Below are 13,554 nucleotides of genomic sequence, written 5' to 3'. Positions count from 1 at the left end.
ATACATGTAAAACAGCACCGTGTTATTACCTCAGTTTCTGTTCATTTACCTCTCAACTCTCTTCTCAATTTTGTATCTTATGAGACTCTATAGATCATCAAAGCATTTAGTGAAGGTTTCAGGACCACACTTTCTCTGGTATAGCTTCTTATAAAATAAAACCAAGTTTAAATTTGTGAAAGACTATTTTCTACTTATGTATGTAATCTATTCGTTAATTCTGTCTCAACCTGACTCTTTTATGTTAAATTCTTTAAAAGAATTCAGTCTACTTACCATGACCCAGTTACAACTTGAGAAATACTTGACATGAGTTATAAATTCTATCTTGTGCGAATGATCAGTTCCCGGGATTATGGGCCACAAGCATTTCGTGGGTCCACTACAGAGTTAATGGCGCATCCTTGGTAAAGAGCAGCATGCCTCCAGATATCCATATTGCTTTTATTTACTCCTGAGAAAAGCAGGGAAAAAAGTAATCCATGAAATTCCCATCTTGCTTAAAAGTAACATCTGTAGGAGACCCAAGAGTGTTGCCGGCTGAGTTCACGAAAATAAAAGCCTGTGTTTCATCAGCTTTTCTCTCATTAAAAAATCAATATCAGCTATTATGGAAGGCTTCCAGAGAACACAGAGACCATTTGCCCAGTTTAAAATGTTTATCACACCCATTATTATATCAGATATTTCCCATCAGAAATCTTTCTAACTTCTCTATGTGATGGGGAAGAGTGTCTGCTTTTCTAAGCATAACTGTTAAAATAGATTTGGACTTAGTAGGAAGAGAACAGAAGTAAAGACTTCAAAATGTTCCTGACCTTTAAAAGGGAGATATCTATTCATTACCTGTATCTGTTCACTTCCTGTTCTAGTTTCACTTTCCCTTTGCTATTGCCCCAGTTAAAGTTATTACCCATGCAGTCTGGAGTGGGAGGCACCTGAACCATGTGGCTGGGGATCAGAGAGGAGACATAGCTAAGTGCACCCGGCTAAGAGGCCATCCTTACTCTGTGATATACAGAGTCAACACTCAAAGTCTCCTCTCCAAGGAACAGAACACATTAATAAGGCAAACTTGGCACATGTTACCTTTAGTCAGATACATGGTGGGGAGAGAACTATTATAGGTTCATCTGGTATGAGGCAGTCTGTACTTGGCAGCTAGTGTGTGACATGTGTGGGTTATGTGTGTGGGTGTTGGCAAGGGAACGAGTAAGTATAGGGTCCACTTTCCAGAGAAATGTTTGATAGAGTTCTAACCAAGCAGGTGTGAACTCAGGGTGTCCAGAGAAACTGGAATGCAATTCAGACCTTACAGAAGCAGCATGTCCTTACAAAATAGTTACGGTATGATAAAGAAGAAATCTGCCTCAATGAGCACACAGACGTGTCTATACCTCTTAGTACAGAACTAGTAAGATAAAACCTAATCTAGATTCTAGTGACTATCGGGAATTTGCCTTCCCATGGTTGAGTTTGTTAAGTTTAGTAGTCAGCATTAAATTTGCTAATTGTATGTTTTCATTGCTTCATAGCATCAAGTATTTTTTTCTCTCTTATTTTAAAGTTTTATTTTAGATTCGGGGTACCTGTGAAGGTTTATTATATAGGTAAACTTCTGCCACAGGGATTTGATGTGCAGATTATTTCATCCCAATAGTGATCTTTCCTGCTCCTCACCCTCCTCCTACCCTCGACCCTCAAGTAGAACCCAGTGCCTGTTGTTTCCATCTTTGTGTTCATGAGTTCTCACCATTTAGCTCCCACTTATAAGTGAGAATATACAGTATATGGTTTTCTGTTCCTGCATTAGTTTGCTAAGGATAATAGCCTCCAGCTCCATCCATGTTCCAGCAAAAGACATGATCTCATTTTTTGTAAGGCTTCATAGTATTCTATGGTGTATATGTGCCCCATTTTCTTTATCCAGTCTGTCACTGATGGACATTTAGGTTGATTCCATGCCTTTGCTATTGTAAATAGTGCTGCAGTGAACATTTGTGTGCATGTGTCTTTACAGTAGAATGATATACCCAGCAATGAGATTGCTGTGTCTAACGGTAGTTCTGCTTTTAGCTCTTTGAGGAATCACCATACTGCTTTTCACAATGGTTGAACTAATTTATACTCCAGCCAACAGTGTATAAGTGCTCCCTTTTCTCTGCAGCCTCGCCAGCATCTGTTATTTTCTGACTTTTACTAATAGCCATTCTGACTGGTGTGAGATGCTATCTTATTGTGGTTTTGATTTGCATTTCTCTAGTGATCAGTGATATTGAGTTTTTTTTCATATGCTTGTTGACCACATGTATGCCTTCTTTAGAGAAGTGTCTGTTCATGTCCTTTGCCCACTTTTAATGGGTTTTTTTTTGTTTTTTTCTTGTAAATGTGTTTGTTTCTTATAGATGCTGGATATTAGACCTTTGTCAGATGCATAGTTTGCAAATATTTTCTCTCATTCTGTAGGTTGCCTGTTTACTCTGTTGATAGTTTCTTTTGCTGTGCAGAAGCTCTTATGTTTAATTAGATCCCACCTGCCAATTTTGCTCTCATTGTGATTGCTTTTNACCTCTCAACTCTCTTCTCAATTTTGTATCTTATGAGACTCTATAGATCATCAAAGCATTTAGTGAAGGTTTCAGGACCACACTTTCTCTGGTATAGCTTCTTATAAAATAAAACCAAGTTTAAATTTGTGAAAGACTATTTTCTACTTATGTATGTAATCTATTCGTTAATTCTGTCTCAACCTGACTCTTTTATGTTAAATTCTTTAAAAAGAATTCAGTCTACTTACCATGACCCAGTTACAACTTGAGAAATACTTGACATGAGTTATAAATTCTATCTTGTGCGAATGATCAGTTCCCGGGATTATGGGCCACAAGCATTTCGTGGGTCCACTACAGAGTTAATGGCGCATCCTTGGTAAAGAGCAGCATGCCTCCAGATATCCATATTGCTTTTTATTTACTCCTGAGAAAAGCAGGGAAAAAAGTAATCCATGAAATTCCCATCTTGCTTAAAAGTAACATCTGTAGGAGACCCAAGAGTGTTGCCGGCTGAGTTCACGAAAATAAAAGCCTGTGTTTCATCAGCTTTTCTCTCATTAAAAAATCAATATCAGCTATTATGGAAGGCTTCCAGAGAACACAGAGACCATTTGCCCAGTTTAAAATGTTTATCACACCCATTATTATATCAGATATTTCCCATCAGAAATCTTTCTAACTTCTCTATGTGATGGGGAAGAGTGTCTGCTTTTCTAAGCATAACTGTTAAAATAGATTTGGACTTAGTAGGAAGAGAACAGAAGTAAAGACTTCAAAAATGTTCCTGACCTTTAAAAAGGGAGATATCTATTCATTACCTGTATCTGTTCACTTCCTGTTCTAGTTTCACTTTCCCTTTGCTATTGCCCCAGTTAAAGTTATTACCCATGCAGTCTGGAGTGGGAGGCACCTGAACCATGTGGCTGGGGATCAGAGAGGAGACATAGCTAAGTGCACCCGGCTAAGAGGCCATCCTTACTCTGTGATATACAGAGTCAACACTCAAAGTCTCCTCTCCAAGGAACAGAACACATTAATAAGGCAAACTTGGCACATGTTACCTTTAGTCAGATACATGGTGGGGAGAGAACTATTATAGGTTCATCTGGTATGAGGCAGTCTGTACTTGGCAGCTAGTGTGTGACATGTGTGGGTTATGTGTGTGGGTGTTGGCAAGGGAACGAGTAAGTATAGGGTCCACTTTCCAGAGAAATGTTTGATAGAGTTCTAACCAAGCAGGTGTGAACTCAGGGTGTCCAGAGAAACTGGAATGCAATTCAGACCTTACAGAAGCAGCATGTCCTTACAAAATAGTTACGGTATGATAAAGAAGAAATCTGCCTCAATGAGCACACAGACGTGTCTATACCTCTTAGTACAGAACTAGTAAGATAAAACCTAATCTAGATTCTAGTGACTATCGGGAATTTGCCTTCCCATGGTTGAGTTTGTTAAGTTTAGTAGTCAGCATTAAATTTGCTAATTGTATGTTTTCATTGCTTCATAGCATCAAGTATTTTTTTCTCTCTTATTTTAAAGTTTTATTTTAGATTCGGGGTACCTGTGAAGGTTTATTATATAGGTAAACTTCTGCCACAGGGATTTGATGTGCAGATTATTTCATCCCAATAGTGATCTTTCCTGCTCCTCACCCTCCTCCTACCCTCGACCCTCAAGTAGAACCCAGTGCCTGTTGTTTCCATCTTTGTGTTCATGAGTTCTCACCATTTAGCTCCCACTTATAAGTGAGAATATACAGTATATGGTTTTCTGTTCCTGCATTAGTTTGCTAAGGATAATAGCCTCCAGCTCCATCCATGTTCCAGCAAAAGACATGATCTCATTTTTTGTAAGGCTTCATAGTATTCTATGGTGTATATGTGCCCCATTTTCTTTATCCAGTCTGTCACTGATGGACATTTAGGTTGATTCCATGCCTTTGCTATTGTAAATAGTGCTGCAGTGAACATTTGTGTGCATGTGTCTTTACAGTAGAATGATATACCCAGCAATGAGATTGCTGTGTCTAACGGTAGTTCTGCTTTTAGCTCTTTGAGGAATCACCATACTGCTTTTCACAATGGTTGAACTAATTTATACTCCAGCCAACAGTGTATAAGTGCTCCCTTTTCTCTGCAGCCTCGCCAGCATCTGTTATTTTCTGACTTTTTACTAATAGCCATTCTGACTGGTGTGAGATGCTATCTTATTGTGGTTTTGATTTGCATTTCTCTAGTGATCAGTGATATTGAGTTTTTTTTCATATGCTTGTTGACCACATGTATGCCTTCTTTAGAGAAGTGTCTGTTCATGTCCTTTGCCCACTTTTTAATGGGTTTTTTTTTGTTTTTTTCTTGTAAATGTGTTTGTTTCTTATAGATGCTGGATATTAGACCTTTGTCAGATGCATAGTTTGCAAATATTTTCTCTCATTCTGTAGGTTGCCTGTTTACTCTGTTGATAGTTTCTTTTGCTGTGCAGAAGCTCTTATGTTTAATTAGATCCCACCTGCCAATTTTTGCTCTCATTGTGATTGCTTTTGGTGTCTTCATCATGAAATCTTTGCCCATTCCTATGTCCAGGATGGTATTGCCTAGGTTGTCTTCCAGATTTTTATAGCTTTGGGTTTTACATTTAAGTCTTTAATCCATCTTGAGTTGATTTTTTAATATGGTGTAAGGAAGGGGTCCAGCTTCAATCTTGTGCATATGGCTAGCCAGTTATCCCAACAGCATTTATTGAATCAGGAGTCCTTTCCACACTGCTTGTTTTTGTCAGCTTAGTCAAAGATCAGATGGTTATAATTGTGCAACCTTATTTCTGGCCTCTGTTTTGTTTCATTGGTCTGTGTGCCTATTTTTGTACCAGTACCATGCTGTTTTGGTTACTGTAGCCTGAATCATGTATTTATTTTATTCATTTATTCATGCATTCATTATAGCAGACATTTATTAAAATCTACCTATTTTCAAAGCACCATCCTGGGCAATGTACATAACTCAACATTAAATACAAATCCAGTTCCTGTTCTCAAAGAACTTAAGATCTAACGTGATAAACATACATATGAACAAAACACAGTAAAAGCTAGGAAGCAATAAGTACTGTGAAAGAAGTAGAACCAAGATATGATTGTACAAAGAAAGCAGTCATTAAATCTCATCACGAGGATCAGTGATGCTTCAAAGAGGAAGCTGAGCCTTGAAAAAGAATTTCAGTAGACAAGAAAAGAGAGAAAAGGCAATTCCAGCTGAGAGAAAAATGTATGTATGGAGGTTTAATGAACATGGGCATGACGTGTAGTAAATGAAGGTAACCAAGTGTGCCCAGTCTGTGCTACAGATGGAAATCTCTGTAGAAGATGAGGCTGGAGTGATAGGTTATAGTGTGATTAAAGACATTTGTGACCAGAATGAGGATTTTAGACTTTAGTACCTAGACACTTGACAAACTAGAAGTTTGTATGCTTATAATGAAGAAGTACCATTATCTACCTGGGATCTTAGGCATATAACAGAGTTTATGTAATTAAAGAGATAAGGATTGGAGAACAAGATAAAAGTTATTCAAGATATCTAGGCAAATGAAGATGAGGGGCTGAATTAGGACAATGCTAATTACAATGAAAAAGGGGAATGAATACAAGAGACTGCTGAGGAGTGTTTTTAATGAATGAAGTAATTGATTGTAGGAACCAGGAAAAAGAGAATCAAAGAAGATATGAATTTCTTGTTAGTTGGGCAGTGGTGGCAGTGTAAATGAAACAGAAAAAAAGAAGGAAAAGTTTATGTGAGAAGAGAATTTGCTGTAATTTAGATGTCATGAGTTTAAGATGCTAATAGATCATCCAGGAGGAGAGACAGTTGACAACTCTCCAGGACTCCCTCATCCATCTCCTTGGTTTCAATTATCATTTATATGCTAATGACGGTCAAATCTGTATTACAGCGTGTGTTTTGGGCCCCTCACAGCCCTCTCAATATGTCCAATCAATCTCCCAGTTTTCTGAATTCTACTTTCTACATTTATTTAAAATCCAATGACTGATCTTCATTCCTAACCAGTCCCCTAATCTAGCCTCTTATTGGGCCTCATTTTAGTCCATTTTCAATACATAACCACAATGATCTTTCATGACACAATTAAATCTCTTACTCTCATGTTAAAACACTTAAAGAGCTTTCTTGGTTTTTTTGTACTTTAGGATAGAGTACAAAATCCTTAATGTTGCCAGAATGTCTTATCCTACTTGTCTTTCATTCCCATCTCTTGCTGCTCACCCACGTAATACTCAGTTCCAGAAAGCCAGCCTGGATTTCCTTCTGCAGACACATTAAAGACATCTTGCTTTCCTTTGTACATCTCACTTTCCCATATATGCTGCTTCCTCAGCCTGGGTGGGAATGGTGGGAAAAAAAGAATAGTTTTTATACCATCCTTTTTTTCTCATTTGAACTTCATCAAGTTAATCGCTATTTCACCCATTTTCCAAAACCATATTCTTACTTTACCCTTTGTTTTAAGGATCAACAGTATTATTCTTAACTTCTTACTGTAAGAGGGCCTTTGTTCCAGAGCAGTAAATAATTTATCATCTTAGTCACAGAGGTACTGATAACAGTCTTCTTCTTTTTTTTTTTTTTTTTTGCAAAGTTCCAGTTTAGTTTAGAAAGTTCTATTATTTTCTAAAAAACATTGTCTACAACTAAAGCGATTATAAGTCCTTCAGTCTACACCATAATATAAACAAAATATCTTCCTGAAAATTAGCAGGAAAATACCTTATACAATTTATCCTTAATTATTTATTGCCTTAGTAAATATAGTCACCACTTAAGTAGGGAAAATTGTATTCTTTTAGTGAGAATCATGGAGTCATAAAACAACATAGGATTAAGAACTGGAGGGGTGAGTTTTATACTCTATGTTTGAACATCATTTGACCTGGACATATCACTTACAGTTTTCTGGAGATTAAGCTTTTCTTCTCTAAAATGAGTATTATTAGATAATTTTTGTGTAATATTTTGTAATGTATAAAGCTCTTTCTCATTTTGCATCTATTTTAAAAATGAGAAAATGAAGACTCAAAGAAGTTAAGGAACTTCCTCAAAATCACATAGATTTTAAATGATAGGTCCACAAATTCTGACATGGGAATAATAGTATCATGTTTACTTCACTGGTTGATGATGAGAATAAAACTGAATTATTAATCTACAAGAATTTTCCAATTATAGTGGTTCTTTTATTATAGTTGTTATTGTTGTTGTCTCTGCTACTTAATAGGAGAGGTTAAAATGCATGAACTTACGTGCATTCATGTATATAAACTGAAAGACATTGCCATGCAAACTTGGGTCTAGATGTCTCTGGGTAGAATTAATCAAGTAAGCTTGACTGTGTCTGCATTTATTCTGTCTTCTTTTTGCTTTGTTCTTGTTGTGGTTAAGATGCTATATGCAGGACTGCCTGAGCTAAGTGGAATTCAAGACCTGAAATATGTGTATAATAATCTTCGTCCACAAGACACAGACCTGGAAGCAACAAGTCATTTTACCAAGTAAGATCGGCTATGAATGTGTGAGCATGGATGAATGAATGTCAGCAGACACATGTTCCACAATGGAGATGATTTCAGGTTGACCAGTCATTGGTACGAAGCTGTCGTTTCTAGAACAAGCCTGTGTTGCCTTTTCCAAAGAGCAGAAAGGAAGCAATGTGAATGTCTAGCACAAGGCCTTAGTCAGTGTTTCTGCAGCATGTCATTGTTTGCTAACCAGCCTCTTCATCTAACAGATTGCTCAATAAGAGGTCATTAAAAAGAGCAAGATCCTCTGACATAAATAAATTGGTTGTTCTACTTGAAATATGTCCAGAAAAACAATTTGGTAAAAGAGATTTATGATGAGATATGTACTCACTACTTTCATCTATAAGACAATACACATATTGGGATATTTGGTCAAAGACCTGTGACTCTGTTCTACCTTTAATCTATTTTTTATTAAACAAGTCTAGCAAAACACTAATGTATATTAAGGTAAGAATCTGGGCAGAATATGATGAATATCAATTAGACCCCAAATCTAGTCAAAAGGGCAGTACGTTTTATAAGATCCTTTTGAATTTTTATTTTTAAATGGATATATAATTCCTGGCAAATGTTAGGTGCTCAATAAATGTTAGCAGTTATTATTTTCCTACGAACAGTGGAGAAAAGCTGCATTCTTTCTTTCCTGTAACCTCTTAATTGTGAACTTGAGTCTAATTTTTAATTGTTCTAATATTTCCCACTAGAAATTTACAAACAGAGATTATATTCTTTCAAGTGGAATGTATGCTTTAAAGAAAATCATGATTATAATAAAACCTTGTCCAGGTTTTACTTTTTCTCTCATCCTTCCAGAATATACAGCAAGAAATTGTTTCTTATTCCAATGGTGGCTTCATGGGGATGTCTTACATGCCTGGGGAATTACTCTTGCCTCAGGGATTTCTGTTTCATGAACTTGAATGCGTACGCTGCCCTTGTTGTTGAAAAGAGGCAATGTGGCCGGGCGCGGTGGCTCAGGCCTGTAATCCCAGCACTTTGGGAGGCCAAGACGGGCAGATCATGAGGTCAGGAGATCGAGACCATCCTGGCTAACACGGTGAAACCCCGTCTCTACTAAGAAATACAAAAAAAAAAATTAGCTAGGTGGGGGGGCGGGCGCTTGTAGCCCCGGTTCCTGGGGGGGCGGGGAGGGAGAATGGCGTGACCGGGGGGGGGGGGGGGGGGGGGGGGGGGGGGGGGGGGGGGGGGGGGGGGGGGGGAGCTGGCGGTGAGCGGAGACCCCGCCACTACACTCCAACCTGGGCGACAGAGCGAGACTCTGTCTCAAAAAAAAAAAGAAAAGAAAAGAAGCAATGTGACAGAATCACAAAATATTACAGCTAGAAGAGACTTTATAGTTTATTTATTCTGACAATAGACATTCAAGTGAGAAAAACTGAGATCAGTAGTAAATTAAGTGCTGTAGCTTACTATTAGTCCCTCCTGAAATAGGCAAAGCCATATATGTATTTGGATGAAAAAAGTTCTTTCAGGTCCTGGCCAAAAGAAAAATGTAAATAGGCTTTATTCATCTGCCAGAGTTCCATCTCTTCCTATCCCTCTACTTCTTGGGACACACCGAGATCTGTAAAGAGCATGACTTGGATATCAGTGATCTTTCCTATGGTGACTCATCTCCCCTTCCCGTTCAAGAGGACATGAACTAATGTGGGAAGTAGATCTGAAGCTAGAACCTCATGGCGGTGAGGCAGACCTTGTGATCCTGCCTGTATACCTCGGTCAGGACAATCTTCCCAATTACCAATGTTATGTGGTATGTTCTGTTAATTAAACTTCTTTCTTCAACTTTGGGATAAAGAACTTGTTCTCCATCAAAGCCTTAAAAGGCATCAAACTATGTAAACCAGGACACATCGTTTCTCAGTTGGATAATTTTCCTTGGTGTGCCATCTCCTATCTCTTACTTCCTAGGACCTTATAATCTGATTGTCTTTGCCAAGGTTTATCCAACCACCTGCCCCCTGCCTCCATTATTCCACATGAATCCTTTTCTGGGTAGGCCATTCTCTCCATGTACATTCATTCCTGCTTTGTCTGTTTAACTCACATTGCTAACCTCACTAGAAATGCTCCAATGGAATCATAAAATTTCTGGAATACAGGAAGATTCTGATCTAACTTTTAATCCCACCCATCCCTTGATATTCTGGACAGCTAGTACCTCGTCCATGAAACCTTATCTGATCATTCCAGTACTCCCCAATCTTTTCTTCTATAATTCTCCTGAACATGCCATCTTTTGTGTTGTCCTTAATTTATTACTGAACTACATACTGTTTTGTTTATCACTTTAATTAATATATTGATGAGTTACATCAATTTCTCCCAAGTAAAGCAGGGAATGTATTCCCACTTCTAAGAATATCTGAATGTGAAACAAGCCCTATTTAACAGAAAATACAATTTAAACATCAAATATCAAGTATATAAAAAGCATATAATAACTACAACTTAATGCAGTGCTTCTTGTGTGTCAAGTCCTGTTCTAAGTGCTTTTCTTACAGTAATGTATTTAATTGTCATAACAATCCTTTGAGGTATTAATATCTTTATCTACATTTTTATACTAGTGAATTGAGACCCCAGGGAAGTTAAATAATTTACCAGAGAACATTCTCTATGCTCAAAATCACCTCTTCCATATGTGGGCTCTCAGGAATGTGCTGCTTTGTATTTCAGACCAGTCTTCTCGAGGTTTTTCAAAGCCTGCATTGGCTGAAGTTTGACAAAGATATATTCTTCACCCTTTCTCAGGCACTAATCCTCTTATCCGGAATACCTCAGGCATCAGCAGAGAACAGAAGTTCCTTCCTGGAACTGTTATCTCTATGCTACCACCAGGAGTCCCCTGGGTGTTTGGTTCCAGATCTGCTTTGCAATCTTGAGAGACCCCTAACCGGTTCTTGGCTGCTGACTTCCTGGAAGGTACCTTCCTTCCTTTTCCTTTTGGGGCCCATTCCACAATGCCATGAGCCTCTCTCTACTTTTCTTCTCAGAGAAATATCCCATGAGGCTCACTATCCCCTAACTTCCAAGAGCCCATCTCAGTCATATTTTTTAATCTAAAAGTCTCAATTGCATACCTTTATTTTTAGATATGATTTAATATGCAAGTAGCATATCTGTTCAATTTCTCTCTGTTTCTTGCTCAGCATATATACATCAAGCACTGAGGATCTTTTCTATCACACATCCCATCTAGCACTATGAACAATCTCTTACAGAGAGGCCAGCAGCCTCCGTTAATTGTAACTGTAACTATCATTTGAAAATGTTTCCTGAAATCTATCATTTGTACCTTATACATTTCTGAAACAAATTATGCATTATGTCTTTTGAAAAGCCTTAAACAATGAATAGAGTGAATTTATGAAAGTAGCCGGGATAATTGAAAACAACTTTAATGAAACTCTAAATAACAGGATACCCATGATTCAAATAACGGTCAAAAATTATGTAGACTTGTTCCAAGATGGCCGAACAGGAACAGCTCCAGTCTACAGCTCCCAGCATGAGAAACGCAGCAGACAGGTGATTTCTGCATTTCCAACGGAGGTACCAGGTTCATCTCACTGGGGCTTGTCAGTCAGTGGGTGCAGGACAGTGGGTGCGGCTCACCAAGCAAGAGCAGAAGCAGGGTGAGACATCACCTCACCCGGAAAACGCAAGGGGACAGGGAATTCCCTTTCCTAGCCAAGGGAAGCTGTGACAGACGGCACCTGGAAAACCATGTCACTCCCACCCTAATACTGCGCTTTTCCAGCAGTCTTAGCATACAGCACACCAGGAGATTGTATCCTGCACCTGGCCCGGAGGGTCCCATGCCCACGGAGCCTCGCTCACCGCTAGCACAGCAGTATGAGATGGAACTGCAAGGCGGCAGTGAGGCTGGGGGAGGGGCAACCAACATTGGTGAGGCTTGAGTAGGTAAACAAAGCGGCTGGCTGGGAAGCTCAAACTGGGTGGAGCCCACCACAGCTGAAGGAGGCCTGCCTGCATCTGTAGACTCCAACTATTGGGGCAGGACATAGCTGAACAAAAGGCAGCAGAAACTTCTGCAGACTTAAATGTCCCTGTCTGACAGCTTTGAAGAGAGTAGTGGTTCTCCCAGCATGGGGTTTGAGATTTGAGAATGGACAGACTGCCTCCTCAAGTGGGTCCCTGACCCCCGAGTAGCCTAACTGGGAGGCACCTCCCAGTAGGGGCTGACTGACACCTCACATGGTCGGGTACCCCTCTGAGACGAAGCTTCCAGAGGAAAAATCAGACAGCAACATTTGCTGATCTGCCATATTCGCTGATCTGTAGACTCCGCTGCTGATACCCAGCCAAACAGGGTCTGGAGTGGACCTCCAGCAAACTCCAACAGATCTGCAGCTGAGGGTCCTGACTGTTAGGAGTAAAACTAACCAACAGAAAGGATATCCCCAACAAAACCCCATCTGAACGTCACCATCATCAAAGACCAAAGGTAGATAAAACCACCAAGATGGGGAGAAACCACAGCAGAAAAGCTGAAAATTCTAAAAATCAGAGCGCCTTTTCTCCTCCAAAGGAAAGCAGCTCCTCGCCAGCAACAGAACAAAGCTGGATGGAGAATGACTTTGACGAGTTGAGAGAAGAAGGCTTCAGACGATCAAACTTCTCTGAGCTAAAGGACGGTGTTTGAACCCATCGCAAAGAAGCTAAAACCCTTGAGAAAAGATTAAGTGAATGGCTAACTAGAATAACCAGTGTAGAGAAGTCCTTAAACGACCTGGTGGAGCTGAAAATCATGGCACAAGAACTATGTGACACATGCACAAGCTTCAGTAGACAATTTGATCAACTGGAAGAAAGCATATCAGTGATTGAAGATCAAATGAATGAAATGAAGCAAGAAGAGAAGTTTAGAGAAAAAAGAATAAAAAGAAATGAACAAATCCTCCAAGAAATATGGGACTATGTGAAAAGATCAAATCTACGTCTGATTGGTGTACCTGAAAATGACAGGGAGAAGACAACCAAGTTGGAAAACACTCTTCAGGGTATTATCCAGGAGAACTTCCCCAACCTAGCAACACAGGCCAACATTCAAATTCAGAAAATGCAGAGAACACCACAAAGATACTCCTCGAGAAGAGCAACTCCAAGACACATAACTGTCAGATTCACCAAAGTTGAAATGAAGGAAAAGGTGTTAAGGGCAGCCAGAGAGAAAGGTCGGGTTACACACAAAGGGAAGCCCATCAGACTAACAGCAAATCTCTTGGCAGAAACTCTACAAGCCAGAAGAGAGTGGGGGCCAATATTCAACATTCTTAAAGAAAAGAATTTTCAACCCAGAATTTCATATCCAGCCAAACTAAGTTTCATAAGTGAAAGAGAAATAAAATCCTTTACAGA

The 13,554-nt window shown here is 39.1% G+C and overlaps 1 protein-coding gene across 1 annotated transcript in view; it reads left to right on the top strand.

Annotated features, from left to right (window-relative positions):
- PIK3C2G (phosphatidylinositol-4-phosphate 3-kinase catalytic subunit type 2 gamma) overlaps positions 1-13,554 on the top strand; it is a 385,467-nt gene that overhangs the window by 272,496 nt on the left and 99,417 nt on the right. Inside the window, 1 exon segment of the mRNA XM_017888605.1 lies at positions 8,006-8,115. Coding sequence (XP_017744094.1) covers positions 8,006-8,115 — 110 coding nt within the window.

Source organism: Rhinopithecus bieti, unplaced genomic scaffold (genome assembly GCF_001698545.2).
Source record: "Rhinopithecus bieti isolate Rb0 unplaced genomic scaffold, ASM169854v2 scaffold_15769, whole genome shotgun sequence".
Taxonomy (NCBI): Eukaryota; Metazoa; Chordata; class Mammalia; order Primates; family Cercopithecidae; genus Rhinopithecus; species Rhinopithecus bieti.
Note: the sequence above shows the minus strand (reverse complement) of the source record. Positions and strands in the feature narration are given on the sequence as shown.